Here is a 16,384-nt window from a genome sequence, read left to right on the forward strand (position 1 = left end):
GCATGGACTCAGTGCATGACTGAGTGTGTCTATGGCACGTGATTGGAGAAAGCCTACCCCTCATTGTTGCTGTCAGACACGGAGCCCAGGGTCATGCCCCTTTACTTCCAAATATTTTGGCACTGAGCTCTGTGACTCTTGCCAACTCTACTCCTTCCTTAATTCTTGGAGATTTTGGTATCCATTTAGAGGTGCTTCTAGTATCTCCCGACATCTCAGATTCTTCATCCTCTCTTGCAAAGATCTTTCTCCATCCTAGTGGAGTGAGGGGTCATCTTGTAGATGTTGCCATTCCCAACAACTCACCCAGCCCATATCCCAGTGAGTCTCACCTCACCTTCTGTCTTTCTACTCCACTCCCTCTCTGACTCCCTCAATCCTGCACCCCCACAGGGATTTCTCATCCATGGTCCCTACCACCTCTCTGCTGCCTCTCACCCCCTCAATGTCTCCCCTTCTCTTTTACCTCATCCTGTGGTCCGGAACCATATTACTTCCTTGAATGCAGCCCCACTTCTCTTCCTCCTCCTGCTTTGCCCTACTTGTTTGGCAAAACCACAACCCTGGTGACATCCACACCTTTACTTCCTTTGTACCTGCATCCATGCAGCTGAATGTGACTGGAAGGATGCGCAAAACCCCACTGCCAGCTCTCATTTTAAATTCATGGGCTCAGAAGGGTGGAAAAGGCCCTTAAAGCTGATGGGCTCTCGGACTGTATTTCCTGGGTCTCCTTTGCTCTTTCATCCCGCTAGATAACTATTCCACTCTTTCTCTTCTCTCCTTAAAGCCCTGACACCTCCTTCCCTCTCATTCTCAGCTGATGATCCTGCTTCCTATTTCCCTGAGAAAATTAAAGCCATGAGAAGAGAACTTTCCAGGCTCTATACCCAAGTATTTTGCCTGTACAACAGATGAACTAAGTGTCCGTGTTCCTATCTAAAGCCAATTTCTTCACTTGTCCTCTGGGTCCTAGTTCCTCACTTGCCCACCCAAGGGCATCACTGCAGCATCTCTCCCTCTTTTCTCCCATATAAGCAATTTACATTCTCTACTGGCTCATCCCTATTGCATAAAAATATATTGTTTGAAAAAATTCCAACCTCCTAGAAACTGCTCCATTTCTCTGCTCGCCTTTTATTGCAAAACTCCCTGAACACTTTTTCTATACTTGCTGTTTCAACTTCCTGTTCTCCCATTCCCCTTTAAGCCTTTTCGGTCAGGCATTTTCTCCATCATTCCATCGAAACTATTCCTACTAAGGTGACCAGTAACTTCCATATTGCCATATCCAGTTTTCCTTTCTCAGTCCTCACCTTCCTAGACCCGTGGGCAACATTTGACACAGTTGATCACTTGTCCATTATTCCCTCCTTCTTGATACTTTCATTCGTGTGGCTTTTGGGACACTACCTCCTCTTGCTTTTTCTCTGACCTCTCTTCCTGTTCCTTCTCGGCTTCCTTCATTGGTTCTTCCCCTTCTCCAACCTCTTGATATTGGAGCAACCCAAGGGAACTCTCCTCCTCTGTATTTATACTCCCTCTCTTAGTGAACTCACCCAATCTCATGGCTACAAGGCCCATCCATAGGCAGAGGACTACCAGATTTCTACCTGTAGTCCAATCCATGCTTCTCAACTCTAGGCTCACACATCCAACTGCCTACTTGACATCACCATATGTATGTCTAATGGAGGTCTCAACTTAACATATCCAGAACAGCACATCTGATCTTCCCCTTCAAACCTGCTTCTCCCTCAGCCTCCCCTATCTGAGTTGATGAAGACTTCGTTCTTCCAGTTGCTCAGGCCAAAAAAAGGTGGAGTCAACCTCGTGTCTTGTCTCTCACTACCTATATCCAACCTGTCCACAAATCCCTTTGGTTTTACCTTCATAATACACCCAGAATCTGACAACTTCTCAGTCTCTCCACTGCTGTTACCCTACTCCAGGCTGCCATCATCTCTTCCCTGATGTGCTGCACTAGCCACTCAACTGGTCTTTCTGCTTCCCCTTGACCCCCTTGAGCTTAGGCTCAGTGCGGTAGCCAGAGTGGAACATAAATCACATAGTGTCATTCCCATGATCAAGTCTTCCAATGCCCATCCCCTGCTCCCATTCCTAGCAGGAGCTAACCTTCCTATAGTGGCCCTATTGGACCCATGTCACCTGACCCTCCATTGCCCCTCTGAATTCCTCTTCTACTCTCTTGCCCGTACACTCTCCATTTTAGCCATGTTGTCTCCCAAGTGTTCCCCAGAGCCTTTGGAGAGACTGTATCCTTTGTTTGGAACAACCTTCTTCCAGATGCCCATGAAACTAACTCTGTCACCTCCTTTACATCTCTACTCACATGTGCCCCAACCACCCTATTTAAAATTGTAACCCACTCCACCCACATTCCCAGTGACCTGTATCCTGTTCTCGCATAACACTCATTGCCTTCTAATGCACTATAGTACATACTCGCACTGCCTTATTACTTTTTATTTAGTGTATCTCTTCTTCCTCTAGAATAAACATTCCCAGAGGCAGACGGTTTTCCTTTTTTGCTGCTTTATTCACTGATGTATCACAAAATTTTGGAATAATGCCTGGGATATGGTAGGCACCTAATATTTGTTGAATGAATTGGTAAGTGAATGAACGGAGTGGTAAAGGGAGTATGGACTTTGGAGTTAAATAGATCTGGGTTAAATATCAGGTCCATTACTTATTGGCTGTGTCTTGTAACCTCTCTGAGCCCTGGTGTCTCCTGCATGAAATCACAATCTTGCCCTTGAGACTCCTGTTATAGGTTGGTGTTTGTTGACCCCTTTGCCAAGGGAGACAGTGCGCGTGCATTCGATAGGCCATGGCTCTGTCATGAGTATTCAGGTATGGGGTGGGTGTGCTCTACGAGCTGGTCTGGGCCTGTGTGTTTCAGTGTGTGCCAGCGGGGCTCATTCCAGTGCACCCTCCACCCTTGCGCCTCCACCTGCACTGCCTATGGCGACCGGCATTACCGCACATTTGATGGGCTCCCGTTTGACTTCGTGGGGGCATGCAAAGTGCACCTGGTCAAGGTGAGTTCCCAGATGTTTCTGCCCAGCTGGCTCCATGCAGACCTGTCAGGGCACCGTGGTGCTCTGGACTCCAGTCCGATGCAGAATTAGGTGGTCGGGAATCTAAGCCCTGAGTTGGGGCTGTCTAGAGACTAGAAGAAGTGCTGAGATGCAAGCTCAGGGCTGGATGGAGTTCACCAGTCCCGAGGTACCACACTGCCTGTCTGCTCACCATTATAATCTTGCTGTATTGGGTCCCAGTGCTTTTTTCTGTCTATAATAGCAAGAGCCAATGCTTTTTGAGCTTTTATTATATACCTAGGGGTCTATTGGGCCATATTTTGTGGATTATTTCACTTAAATATCACAGCAGCTCTGCAAGGTAAAGTTTATGGATCCCATGGTATAGATGTAACAATTCAGGCTAAGGGAAGTCAGGTAACTTGCCCAAGGTCCCCCATCAGTCAGTGGTAGAGCTGGGGTCAAGTTTGACCAAGAAATCTGACTGGAGAGTTGGTGTGCTTAAAGGAGTCACAGGTTATAATTTTCAGCTCACCTGGAGGAAGAAAACTGGTGATGTTGGGGGCACAGTGAAGGCAGGATCCCTACCCCAGGAGGAAGGGGCACTGCCATGGTGGAGGAGTGTCACAGACACACCCAGGGGACCTTGGTTTTGCTAATAGCCTATCTCATCTTATAAGAGTGACATCAATAATAAAAATAACATATAATAATAACAATGCCAAAACCTTTTATGGAAGGAATCCTATCTACAGGGCAGGCACTGTACTGGGGTCTTTCACATAACTGCAGTAAATCCCCACAAGATAAAGATTATTGACCTCATTTTATTTAAAAAGTTCTAAAGGTTACTGCAGTGTATATTAAAAACAAATATTCCCCTTCCCACCTCTTCTGTTCCTGTCTCCTGTTGAATAACCACTCCAGTCGGGGATGAATCCTGCAAGACCATTTTTCTGTGAGACATGGACACACGCACATACACACGCACACACACACACAGTTTGTTTAGTTTATGTGAATAGGATTCTACAATGTGCTTTTTTCACTTAATAGGATACCTTGGACTTGATTTCATATAGTTTCTACACACTTTTTTCTTTTGAACAGCTGTGTGGAATTCTACAGAACACCGCCCTCTAGTTTGTTTTATTTTTTCCCCATCGATGGACATTTAGGTTGTCTCCAATATTTAAATGCTGCAGTGAATACCTGTGTGGATGTATCCCCAGGTTCTTGGCAGTGGAATTGCTGTATAAAAAGCTATGTACATTTAAAATATTCAATGCCAGCAAATTCCCCTTCAAAAAGCTTACACTAGCATCAAGGATGTATGTGAGACAGTGCCTCTTCCCCGTACCCTATCAACACAATCATCCCTATTGTATATTTGTTAATACATTAATTCGTCAGATATTTTGGGGAGTCACTACATGTTAAGCACTACACTAGGCATCCAAAACCAGAACAGCTTCAGAGAACAGAAGTTGCCCAAAGTCACACAGCTCAGCAAACACAAAGTAGAAGTAGATTGAAAGCCGCTCCAGAGTGCGTGTTCCTCCACCTCTATACCTCTCGGCAGGATCTCTTTTCTCCCTTGTTTTATTGGACTCGCTTATTCTCTCCTCAGGGCATGTCAGATGTCAGCTTCTCTGTGATTGTAGAGAATGTGAACTGCTACAGCTCCGGCATGATCTGCAGGAAATTTATTTCCATCAACGTTGGGAGCTCACTCATTGTCTTTGATGATGACTCCGGAAATCCTGTAAGGCCCAGTGCCTGTGAAGGTTGTGTAGACAATTTACAGGTTACCAGGGGTTGGGGCAGAAGAGGGCTGAGGACTGGCTTCCTTACCACAGCAGTTTCTCTTGGAGAGCCACTGAGTTAGGAGCCCAGACTGAATTCCTCTTGGCCAGGGTCAGGAACACAGAGGCCAATGGCAGGGTATGAGGGAGGCAGAGGCATTGGTGAGGTCCTGGCTGCAGGCATAGCCGACCTGGGCACTTGGAGGCACTTGGGCTCAGGAGTGACCATCTCTGTCCCTCTAGAGTCCAGAGAGCTTCCTGGATGACAAGCAGGAGGTCCACACATGGCGAGTGGGATTTTTCACACTGGTGCATTTCCCACGGGAACACATCACCCTCTTGTGGGACCAGAGAACCACAGTGCACATCCAGGCTGGGCCTCAGTGGCAGGTACTTACATGAACAGTGACCCTCTGCTCCTGCTTGGGGCTGAGCCAAGCCCTGGGTGTCCTTGGGTGAGCTGTACCCTCTCTGAGGAGCCAAGAAGAGCATGCCTCTGTTCTCTCCTCCACCCTGCTCTGGGCCCCTTCTCCTCTGACATTGCTCCATCCCTCTTCAAACTGTGACCTCAGCAGTGACTTCTAGGTCCATGATAGACTCTTGGGCTCATGGGGATCCCTCTGCCTGTGGCTCACCCCTGGCATGCCTGCAACTGACCATGGTGTCCTCTCTCTTTTCAGGGCCAGCTGGCAGGCCTCTGTGGGAACTTTGACTTAAAAACCATCAATGAGATGAGGACCCCGGAGAACCTAGAGCTAACTAACCCCCAGGAGTTTGGCAGCAGTTGGGTTGCAGTTGAGGTAAAGCCTCTCCTCCAGGCTGGCTTATGCCCCTCACTCAGATGGGCACTGCCAGCACTGAACCTGGCCCCAGGTCAGGGAAGAGGGATGCTGGTGTGAGGTTTCTCCTGCAATATTCTCTCAGCCTCTGACTGCATCCCTAGCCCTAGACTCTGTCCTATGGCCCAAAGATCATGCATCATCTTGTCTCACAAATCCAGCTGCCCACCCTACCCTGGACCAAGCCCTGGCAGGGTGGTGGAAGGTTGAGCAGGTGATAAAGTCTGTCCCAGGAGAGATGGTCACTCATCATGATGCCCCCCGGTGCCTGGAACTAGGTCTGACACAGAGAAGAGACCGAGAAGGGTTGAGGCAATCAGGGAAGTCTTCCTGAAGGAGATGAGACTGGTGCTGGCACTTAAAGTTTGGGCCATGCTTAAATAGATGAATATATCAGCGATAAGATCTCTGAGAGGAAGGGCAACACTATCATAGATAGAAATGAGGGGGTCTGCCCCAAGGGACAATCTGAGAGATGTCCAACTGAGGCTGTCAATCTGTGAGCTGTGGGGGAAACAGCTCTGAGTTGAGAGTAGGAGACCTGGGTTCTTGTTGGGTCATCTATTGACTTTCTGGGTGACCTTGAGTACATCCCATCTCTGCAATCCTCTGCAAAGAGAGGGGACTTGGCCAAGAGAGAGCTGATGAATAGATTTCACTTCATGTGACAACTCTGATTGGTCAAAAAAGGTTGCTTGGGAGCTATATTGAGAAACATCCAAGGTCTGTGTCAAGCTCAGCTGGAAGGAAGACTGTGATCGATTATTTATGTCTGCCATGAGAGCAGCAGGGGAGAGTGGTGATGTGAGTGTTATATATTTGCCTTTCCTAGACTTAGTGATCTTAATGCCCTGCTGGGAAGTACACGGAGATGAGCTTATGTAGACTGGGGTAGGGGGAGCAGTTGGGCATGTCCTAGAGCTCAACTGTTCCAGGTGGGACAGGGCTGTTCTCACAGACTCTGAAATCCTGAGGTGGGACAAGGCTGTTCCCACAGCCTCTGAAAAGTGCACCCTAACACACCCCCATTTTAGAGAAGCTCAGTGGGTGACTAACCCTTGTTGTCCCCACACCCCCATACACATCATATTTCTCTCTTGCTAATCCTATTCGGCATACCATGGGGTTCTCTAGTGAAAATGTAGTCTAAGGAAAGAGATTCAGCAGACATCGGAAACATCTGCATTAGTTATCTACTGCTATGTAACAATTTTATGAGACCTAGTGGCATTAAACAACACTCATGTATTATTTCAGTTTCTCTGGGCCAGGAAGTCAGGACACGGCCTGACTTGGTTCCCTGCTTAGTGTCTCACAAGGCTGCAATCAAGGTGTCAGTCAGGGCTGGGCTCTCATCTGGAGGCTCCACTGGGGAAGGAACTGCATCCTCACCTGCTCACATGGTTGTTGATCACATTCAGCTCCTTGAAACTGTAGGACTAAAGGTTCCAATATTTTGGGGCCAGCTTTTGGCCAGAGACCACCCTCAGCAACAAGAGACCACTGACACTTCCATCCATGTGGGGTCCCCCAGCATGGCTGCTTGCTTCCTCACAGCCAGCAAGGGAGAGACTCCAGCACGATGGGCTCTGGGATCTCATGTTGGGAATTGTGTGATCACATACACATGGCCATGTCCATCCCATCACCTGAGCCATATTCTGTTGGTTTGAGGCAAGGCATAGGTCCCTTCTACACTCAAGGGAAGGGGATTTTACAAGAACATGAATATCAGGAGGCAAGGATCATGGCGGCCACCCTAAAATCTATCTGTCATGTCAGGCAACAGGCATTTGGCAAATAGGGAGGTCAACAGTCCTGCCTTTACCCCTCAGTGCCCAGACACCCTCGATCCTCGGGATACATGTGTCCTGAATCCTCTCCGAGAACCATTTGCCAAGAAGGAGTGCAGCATCCTGCTCAGTGAGGTGTTTGAGATCTGCCACCCTGTGGTGAGTGGACCCCAGCCTCGGCCCCTCCCGAGCACCCCCTCCACTTTCCTGGGATCCCTTCAGCTCTCAGACTCCCCCATGTCTCAGAGGAGACAGCTCAAATCTCCAGAGAAGATCTGCCTCTGCCGTTCCCCTGCCTCCAGTCGGCTCAGATGAGTCCGTCATATTTCCCCAGATGACCAGGCACAGACAACCAGGCAAACAGAGCTTGTGCCCTTTTCAAGCTCATCTTGATCTGGCCCTTCCTCCTTATCACGAAGTTCTTCTAAATGGTGGACCCAAAGCCCTCATGCTGAGGCACCACCTATTGCCTGTTCTGCCTCGGTGCATGCAGAGGAGGCTGGGGCTCAGCATTGCATGGCACCCTGCAAGCCTTGAAGGCTGCCGTCAGATTGGCCTTGGCTGTCTCTGGCCCTGGCTAGGCAGTTCAGGCTCTACCCCTGTTCAGCCACTCTCGGCTCCTGGATCAAACAGGCCAGACTCAGGAGAGAAGAGAGCTTAGTTCTCAAAAGTGGGCATCTGCCTGGACCATGGAGTTCTCGTTTCCTTGTACTTCTCCCTTCACATCTCATGAGACAGGACAACTCACCCTGTCCTGTGGTCCCTTCATGTTGGTGCTGGTAGCCATCAGCTGACAAGCTGCGGATCTGACATTTGGGATCTGTCCTTTGACCTCTGACTTCTGACCTTCTCCAGGTTGATGTCACTTGGTTTTACTCAAACTGCCTGACGGACACATGTGGCTGCAGCCAGGGTGGTGACTGTGAGTGCTTCTGTGCCAGCGTCTCTGCTTATGCCCACCAGTGTTGCCAGCACGGCGTGGCTGTTGACTGGCGAACCCCCCGCCTCTGCCGTGAGTGTCCCAGACAATCACCCGAGGGACAGAGTGTCCCCTGTGGGCATACCCTAGGGGTACTGGCAGTCTGTCTAACATTTATTGAGTACTTAGAATGTACCAAGCACCAACTGCTTTGGGCGTGTTATTCATTGAATTCTTACAACTACCCTTTGAAACAGGGCTATGTATTTCCTATTTTAGTTGAAGAAACAGCTTAGAGAGAGAGAGATCAAGTAACCTGCTCAAGGTTAGTGGTGGAGCCAAGGTTCATCCCTAGAGAGTCCAATGCGAACCCGTGCTCATAGCCACTTTGTTAGAAGAGTCAGGAGCCTAGACCCAGAGCTACCACTTGTAAGCTGTGTGACTTCAAACAAGTCACCCAACCTCTCTGGGGCTCAATTTTCTCGTCTGAGAAACAGGAATAGGCCTGCCCCCAGGTTGACTCTGAGGACCAAATGGGGTGATGAATATAGAAGTCCTTTGTCAGCTGAGATTCGCAGGTCCCATCAGAGGCAGCACAGATGATCAGTTTATTCAGAGCAATGGTGGTCTGCAAATGCTTTTCATTGCATACCCCTATCAAGTAAAATCATTTTGTGCACATACATATGCATACATAGATATGCATCCATAGATATACTCTTCATGTAAAATATGTAGACATATTTAAAAATTAATATTTAAAAGGTGAAAGAAAACATAAAGAAGGCTAAATTCTTCATTTCTTATTTTTTATTTATTTGCGCACACCAAAGGATTTTCCTGGTGCAAGCACCGCGCCTTGGGGTGTGATGGCCATTACACAGTCTTGCTCTCTGGGGTCAGACTGATTGAGTTCAGACCCAGCTCCATCGAGTTGGCCTGGGAGTCTCTTCACCTGTAATAGAGGGGTGAAGATAGCTGCATCTACCTTGTAGGGTGCTGTGAGGTTTAAACAAGGCATTGTGTGTACAGCACTTGGCACAGTGACCTATGCTAATGCGGAGGTTGTCATTTTTTCATGGACACCTGGGTACTGACATGTCCTGAGCCCTGACGCCTGCAGGCAAGATGCCAAAGGAAGAAGGTGGAGCAGAAGCACACTTGCTGAGCGTCCACTGCGTGCCAGGCCTTGTGCCTATGTGCATTACTTCATTTAATATTCAAGACTAGGGGGAGGTGATTGAGGTGCTTGCCTGGGGTACAAGGTTTGAGGGGGCACCAAAAATGCAGTAATCAAGAGAAATAATATTTTGATGTAATATTTCTGTAAAATAAAAATTGCTGCAAAAATACTGTGGTGAACAAACTTTCAAAGGCTCAATAGTATTAATGTTTCCTTTGGTCTCAGTCTCTACTCTGGCTCAGTGGGAGACTCAGTGGGAGACTGTTAATGATCTTGTCTTTATTTTTAAATTTTGATATTTTATTTGTCATGGTTTTTCTTGCATTAATTTTGATGTCTTAAAATATTGCATTAAAATAGTATTTATCTTGATTACTGAGATTTTTGGTAGCCTCTTAAATTTCACATCCAAGATGAGCACTTTGCCTTACTCTGGTCCAGGCCCTGGCAGATCTATGGGGCAGATGCCAGTAGCCGTCCCACCTTAGAGGAGGGCACTAAATTTCACTGACGTTAAGTGACTTGGTTCAGTATGCACAGTTGATGAGTGAGGGACGTGGGATTTGAACTCAGGTCTAACTCTAGAGAGCTGGCTTTTTAATGACTCTTGTTGGCTACCACTCCTTGACTGGGTACACCCTGGAAACCAGAAACTTGGCAATTTTCTAATTTTCTGGTTCAGCCTTCTGAGTCTGCAGATGGAGGGAGAGGCAGGCACGTAACCGCAGCCACACGGCAGGCCTGTCTCCTGACTGTACGTGCTCTTTCTGGAGGGTGACCCCAGATGCATTGACCTTGTGGTCTGGGGTGTGGAGTGAGTCGGTGGCTCTCTTCAGACCATGCCTACGTGTGAAGCATGCTGCTCCTAAGCTTTATCCCAGGTCTATCTGCCTGGCTCTTCATGGCTTTGCTGCTGGCTTTGGGGGTCTCCCGCAAGGTCCCGGGCACTCCCCAGTGGACTGAACATCTGCAGCTGAGGGGCCAGGGGAACAGGGTGTGGTGCTGGAGATGACCACTAGAGGGCGCGCTGAGACCACGCTTGCAGGAGCTTCTTACAGCTTGGCTGGTGGAAGCGCCTCTGCAGTGCAAGCGGCTTGAAGAAGCCGGTGATGCTGGGGGCTCCTGGTCCCCTTCCCACCCAAGGCTCTTGGAAGACCAACCTCCGTCTTGTGCTTGCATCCCTCTGGGGGCCTTCTGCAACATTTCTGATTAAAACTCCCACCCCTTGGTTCTAATCCTGCTCTTTGGCACCACACAAAATACACCCGCTTCTTTCCAACATTCATTCATTTGTTCATTTACTTGACACATCGCTGAGGTGCCTACTGTGGGCCAGTCTTTGAGCCTCATGCTGTCGGCCCAGAGAGGAGCCATTCTATTTACTTCACTTAAGACATCTGCATCCATGACCATCCCCAAATCTTGACATGTGGGAGGCAGGCCAGGCCCAGCACTTGGGGAAGAAGGGAGGCTGGGATGCTGGGGGCCTTGGCTCTGTCTGTCTGTTCCAGGCTCTGGGCTGGCTCTCAGGAAGTCCCTGTTCTCTCTCTTTCAGCGTATGACTGTGACTTCTTTAACAAAGGTAAGACCACCCTCCCCACGCAGAGTCTAAGGGGCCCAGGCACTGCCAGCCCTGTCCTGATGCCACACAGCATCAGCCATCCCAAGGCGCTGCTGGCCCTGGAAGAGCCCTGACCCGGGCTGGGAGGGCCCCCATCATGCAGAGAGAGCCCTGACAGTGCAGGGCCCAGGGGTATCCTGCACCTCTGTCCTCAGCAGTTCCTGCAGCCCCTGTCCCGGGCCCAGGCAGGCCGGCTCCCAGGGACTGTGCTCGGCAGGGCAGCCCCACCAGGAAGGAAAAACCCCATTCCCACCAACTCGCCAGCTCCTCCACCTTCATAATCTAGCTCATCAGAGCCACAGAACATCACCTTGGGTTCCCCGAAGATTTGCTTTTGGCAAAAGCAGACACAAATTGCCCTTTCTGAGTATGAGTGGAACAAAACATGTGGCCCGACACATTCATCTTCAAACTCAACCAAGGTCGCAGGATTCCGGCAGATGCTCTGACATTTAGATTAACGAGGGTGCAAACACAGGTCATAACCAAAGACCCAGGGGAGGTTAATGTCCAGTTTAGAGCCAATTCATCAATTTAATCACCAGGATTGGGTAGGTGGGATAGAGAAGGGCTGCCCAGGAGTAGTTTTTAGCACTGAACTTCATCCAGTTGGGCCAGGGTCAGACCTTGGCAGAGTGAAATGCTCATCTGATCCTCCGTGCTGTTCGCCTTTGACTTCCACTCCCCGACCCTCCTCCAGGGACTGTGCTGCCAGGAGCAGGCCTATGTGGGCAGAGGCCCAGAGCTTTGTCCTCAGTTGCCTGCATTATGAGATTTTGGCTTGAGCGTGGTGGGTGAAGTGGAAGAGAGAGACTGGAGACAGGATACCATCTGGGGGCCTGTGAGATGAGGGCCAGACCAGGGTGTAGCATGAGCATCCACAGGACTGCAGTTCTGCCAAAATACTAGTGCCCAGGGGCTCTTGATGGCCCCAGAACTTCAACTGGTAAAGGGATGAGCCTGCAATGGGGGATCTGTGGTCCCTGGGACAGACAGGATCTGTCTGACATCAGGCAAGACATTTCAGCAAGATGAAGCTGCTCCGTTTTCTCTCTTCCGTGGCATTTTGGGTGGCAGTAACTGGCAAAGGACAAGCTGTTTCTAGCATCTTCCACCTACCCACCCACCCACTCACCCATCCTTGCTCCGTTCTTCTACTAGCATTTGGTCTGGTCCTGGCCCGCTGGGTGCTGGGAAGTCAGTGGTCCCTGAGTCCTGCCACAGCGGTGTGCGGAGCGGGCTCACGCCGCCTCTCTAGCACCCATTGTGTTCCTAACTCCTCATTCAGTTGGTAGTTTCCAGTTGACCCCTCGTGGGAGTGTTTACGCCATGGAAATCCGAAAACCTACAAACCACTTTTGTTTGTTTGTTTGTTTGAGAGCTCGTTGTTAGCCATTTGCCAGCACAGCACTGCTTGTCTCCCATCTAGTGGGGGTGACAGATGTGGACCTCCCATCCAGATCCTCATCCGAAGAGCTGTAACTAGTATGTGCCATGCTCCAAGAGCTGGTGGGACACAGAGGAGGAGGGACAACATTTGCCATGTGGCAGGAGAGGGTGCAGGGAGAGCGTCACAAGGAGGTGACATTTGAGCTGGGCCCCAGAGGTTGAGTAGGCGTTTGCCAGGCACAAAACGGGGAGGACTACTCTGAGTGGGTGGAACGGTGTGATGAGATGTGAGCTGGGAAATAACACCACTGCTCCTTCCAGAAAGAGCAAGAGAAGTTCAGCATGGCAGGAGCCAGGGCGTGGGGGGAGTGGGGAGGTGGGCAGGGGCTGAGAGCTGAAGGGCTTCTGAATTCAAGCTGGGCTCTTTAGATTGTGTCCTGAGGGCCATGGAGAGTCACTGGTGCACCCCAGCAGGGGGCATGGCTGGGAGGGCAGCTCAGCAGCCGTAGGGAGGAGGCATTGGAGAGCGGGGACACAGCAGAGGCAGGAAGATCCCTACAAGGTGATTGTCCAGGAAGCCCATGTTCTGTGCCAACCTATACTGACAACCACAGGAATTATAAAGACTCAAAAGTGTTACGTGTTTGAAATAATTAGATAAACACTAACATGTTTATCGTCCCTCAGGCCTGGGGTGGGCAGAAACCTGGTCTGCTGTCTTCTTCCTGAGGACACCTTGAATAGAGCAGTGGCTGTAATGGTGAAGTTTCAGGCAGTGGGAAGGCTGTGGAGAGACACTGGGGGGCCCAGGTGCTCCCTGTGGGTGGCCTTCTTCCTTGGCTCTCTGTGAAGTGATTCAGGCACTGTGCAGTGGGTCTGTTCCTTTCAGGGGCTGGCAGCCTGGGAATCCTGTCCCTTCCTTCTCAGGGTCATCAAGGTCCCTGAGCTTGGGATGAAGGACGCCATCAAGAGTTCCTCCTTGGTAGCTTGCTCTCCCACCCCACTGCTGCCAAGGGGTGGGGCAGGAGGTATAGGAGGTGGGCAGGCAGGGGGGCCAGGCTGCTCACGGGGCCTCTTCTCTCCAGTGCTAGGTAAGGGCCCCTATCAGCTGTCCAGCTTGGCAGCCGGTGGTGCCCTGGTGGCCATGAAGGCGGTGGGCGAAGACATAGTTCTAGTGAGGACAAAGGATGTGGCGCCAGGGGACATTGTGAGCTTCCTGCTGACAGCTGCTCTGTACAAGGCCAAGGCCCATGGTAAGGCCCACCTCAGTCCCGCTCCAGCTCTTCTGGGAGGGAGGAGGGTGCTGGAGGAGGGGTGAGTGCTGAGGCCCTAAATATCTGTAGTGGCAGGGGAAATGGGGGCTCTGACAAGTGCCCCTCTCCCAGTTGAGATGGTGCTTCTAGGTCAGCTTCTTCTCTGCAGACACTCTCCATCTGCTCCCCTAACCTCCAGGGCAGCCAAGGCCCAGGTGTGCCTCTATACCTTGCTGTATGCAATAGCTGTTCCAGAAAAGCCAAGCAGCAGCTCTCCCTCCTCATGCTCCTCCTCTTCCTTCCTCTCGTCCGCTCTCACCCTCCCTGCATCTCTCCCTTCTTCCTTCCTCTCTTCCCTTTCTCTCTCAATGTCTCTTCTTGCCTCCCTCCCTTTCACTGAACCCTAATCCCATGCCAAGCACAGAGCCGGGTACTGGGAAATCAGGGATACAAGAGACACAGTCCCTGCGCATCAGAAGCCCACAGTCCCATCAGGGAGACAGACATGCCCAAAGGCAGTCACAGCACCTGTGAGAACACTGGGGAGGGGCCCCCAACTCAGTCTTAGAGTCAGGAGAGGCTTCTTAAAATACAGGATGTTCCCCTGAGAGCAAGAAGGAGTCTGGAAGGGAAACTTCTTACTTACTTAGTAAGCTAAGCTCAGGAGTTGGGACTTTATCCTGAGGGCAACGGGGAACCATGGAAGGGCTTTGAGGAGGGGAGGGGACATCCTGGCTCCTGCCCAGCCCCAGGCATGGCCAACATCCCTAGCGGTAGGTGATGTTCATGGCGGTGTGAGCCTGGGGAGGTAGGTGGTACCTGGCAGAATCATGTAGCTGCATAAGAAAGCCTGGGAGTGAGGAATCAGGGACTGGGCCACAGGAGAGCCAGAAGCACCACCCCCAAAGACAGCACTTCCTCTCTACACATTTCTTTTTTTTTTTTTTTTTTGAGACGGAGTCTCGCTCTGTCGCCCAGGCTGGAGTGCAGTGGCCGGATCTCAGCTCACTGCAAGCTCCGCCTCCCGGGTTTACGCCATTCTCCTGCCTCAGCCTCCCGAGTAGCTGGGACTACAGGCGCCCGCCACCTCGCCCGGCTAGTTTTTTTGTATTTTTTTAGTAGAGATGGGGTTTCACCGTGTTAGCCAGGATAGTCTCGATCTCCTGACCTCGTGATCCGCCCGTCTCGGCCTCCCAAAGTGCTGGGATTACAGGCTTGAGCCACCGTGCCCGGCCCTCTCTACACATTTCTGATCCCCAGATCCGTGCGTTCCTGCCTGACAAAGGTGTCTCACCACCTTCCAGATGTGGCAGGCCATCTGCTTAGTGAGGCTTTTCTGTTCTCCATCCAGTATGTTAGTCTAGTAGGTTATGTGTAGTCCAGAGGGGGTGTTGCCTTTCCACTAGGTTTATGGGCATGCTAAGCAGGTCCCTGGAGTCACCTGGCTTTAGGGGATGTCACTGGGGGCAGGATCCCAGAGGCACTCCAGTCCAGGCTCCATCTCAGAGTCAGGCGTGGGTCTCACGGGCCCAGTGGGGACCCAAGCTCCTCCCTCTCCCATCCCATACTGCTTCTCCTGGGCTATACCCAGGGTCCTGGGCAGCCAAGGAAAGGTGCCTTCCAGGTGGGACCTAGGGTGGCTGCATGGAGGAGGTGTCCCTTAAAGGATGGAAAGATGGTTATGCGAAGAAGTGGAGAGCAGGAAATGTCACAGAGGGGAGGACTCAGCAGTCACCGAGGCCCAGGCTTCCCACTCTGGGGAGTCACCACCACAGCCTGACAGAGGTCCCTGGGGTGCTAGTGTTACCTGAAGATTTTTTTGGGGGAGAGGTTACTTATTTATTAATAATCATATGTTGCCCTTCTGTAGGACTTCTCATGTACCGGCACTGTTCTAAGTGCTTCATGTGTAGCAACTCATTTAATCCTCATGACAATCTTAGGAGGTAGGGACTATTTTGTTCCCAATCTACAGATGAGGGAGCTGAGGCCCGGAGAGGTTAGGTGATTTACCTAGGGCACAGTGCTTGTTAGTGACAGGTGCCAGCCGTTTGGCTCCAGAATCTTTCATTCAAACTCCTCTGCCATACTGCCTTCCAAACCGAGGCATTAAAGAAGAAATACAGAGGATGGCAGGTGAAGTCAATCGAATATTTACAGTACAGCCCCGGACTCTGCACCTCAAGGTCTCTGCCCTGTTAGGAGGACAGCAGGGAAAACAGTGGAGAAGCCTTGATCCAGGTCAACCCTGTCTTCATGAAGGAGGAAGCCAAGGCCCAGGGAGGAGAAGTGACTTGCCTGAGGTCACGCATCCCGTAGAGCAGGCTGGGGCTAGCACTCAGTGCCCTACCACGCTGGGCCGCCCATGCCGGGGCCTGCATCCCATGGGTGGGGCCGGCCCTGTGGCGGTGAAGATGCTGGGCTCTGGCCTCAGCCTGCCTGCATCCAGCCCTGCCTCCCTCATCCACTGTCAGTGTGACTCTGGGCCTCTCTTCCCTCCTCTGTAAAGTGGGAATA

The 16,384-nt window shown here is 50.8% G+C and overlaps 1 protein-coding gene across 1 annotated transcript in view; it reads left to right on the forward strand.

Annotated features, from left to right (window-relative positions):
• The window catches only part of OTOG (otogelin), a 113,169-nt gene that overhangs the window by 45,079 nt on the left and 51,706 nt on the right, over positions 1 to 16,384 (forward strand). Inside the window, exons 25-32 of the mRNA XM_031653354.1 lie at positions 2,927 to 3,065; positions 4,696 to 4,830; positions 5,114 to 5,260; positions 5,551 to 5,670; positions 7,545 to 7,661; positions 8,358 to 8,514; positions 11,160 to 11,186; positions 13,700 to 13,867. Coding sequence (XP_031509214.1) covers positions 2,927 to 3,065; positions 4,696 to 4,830; positions 5,114 to 5,260; positions 5,551 to 5,670; positions 7,545 to 7,661; positions 8,358 to 8,514; positions 11,160 to 11,186; positions 13,700 to 13,867 — 1,010 coding nt within the window. The remainder of the gene's footprint in view (positions 1 to 2,926; positions 3,066 to 4,695; positions 4,831 to 5,113; positions 5,261 to 5,550; positions 5,671 to 7,544; positions 7,662 to 8,357; positions 8,515 to 11,159; positions 11,187 to 13,699; positions 13,868 to 16,384) is intronic.

The sequence above is a fragment of the Papio anubis genome, chromosome 12 (assembly GCF_008728515.1).
Source record: "Papio anubis isolate 15944 chromosome 12, Panubis1.0, whole genome shotgun sequence".
Taxonomy (NCBI): Eukaryota; Metazoa; Chordata; class Mammalia; order Primates; family Cercopithecidae; genus Papio; species Papio anubis.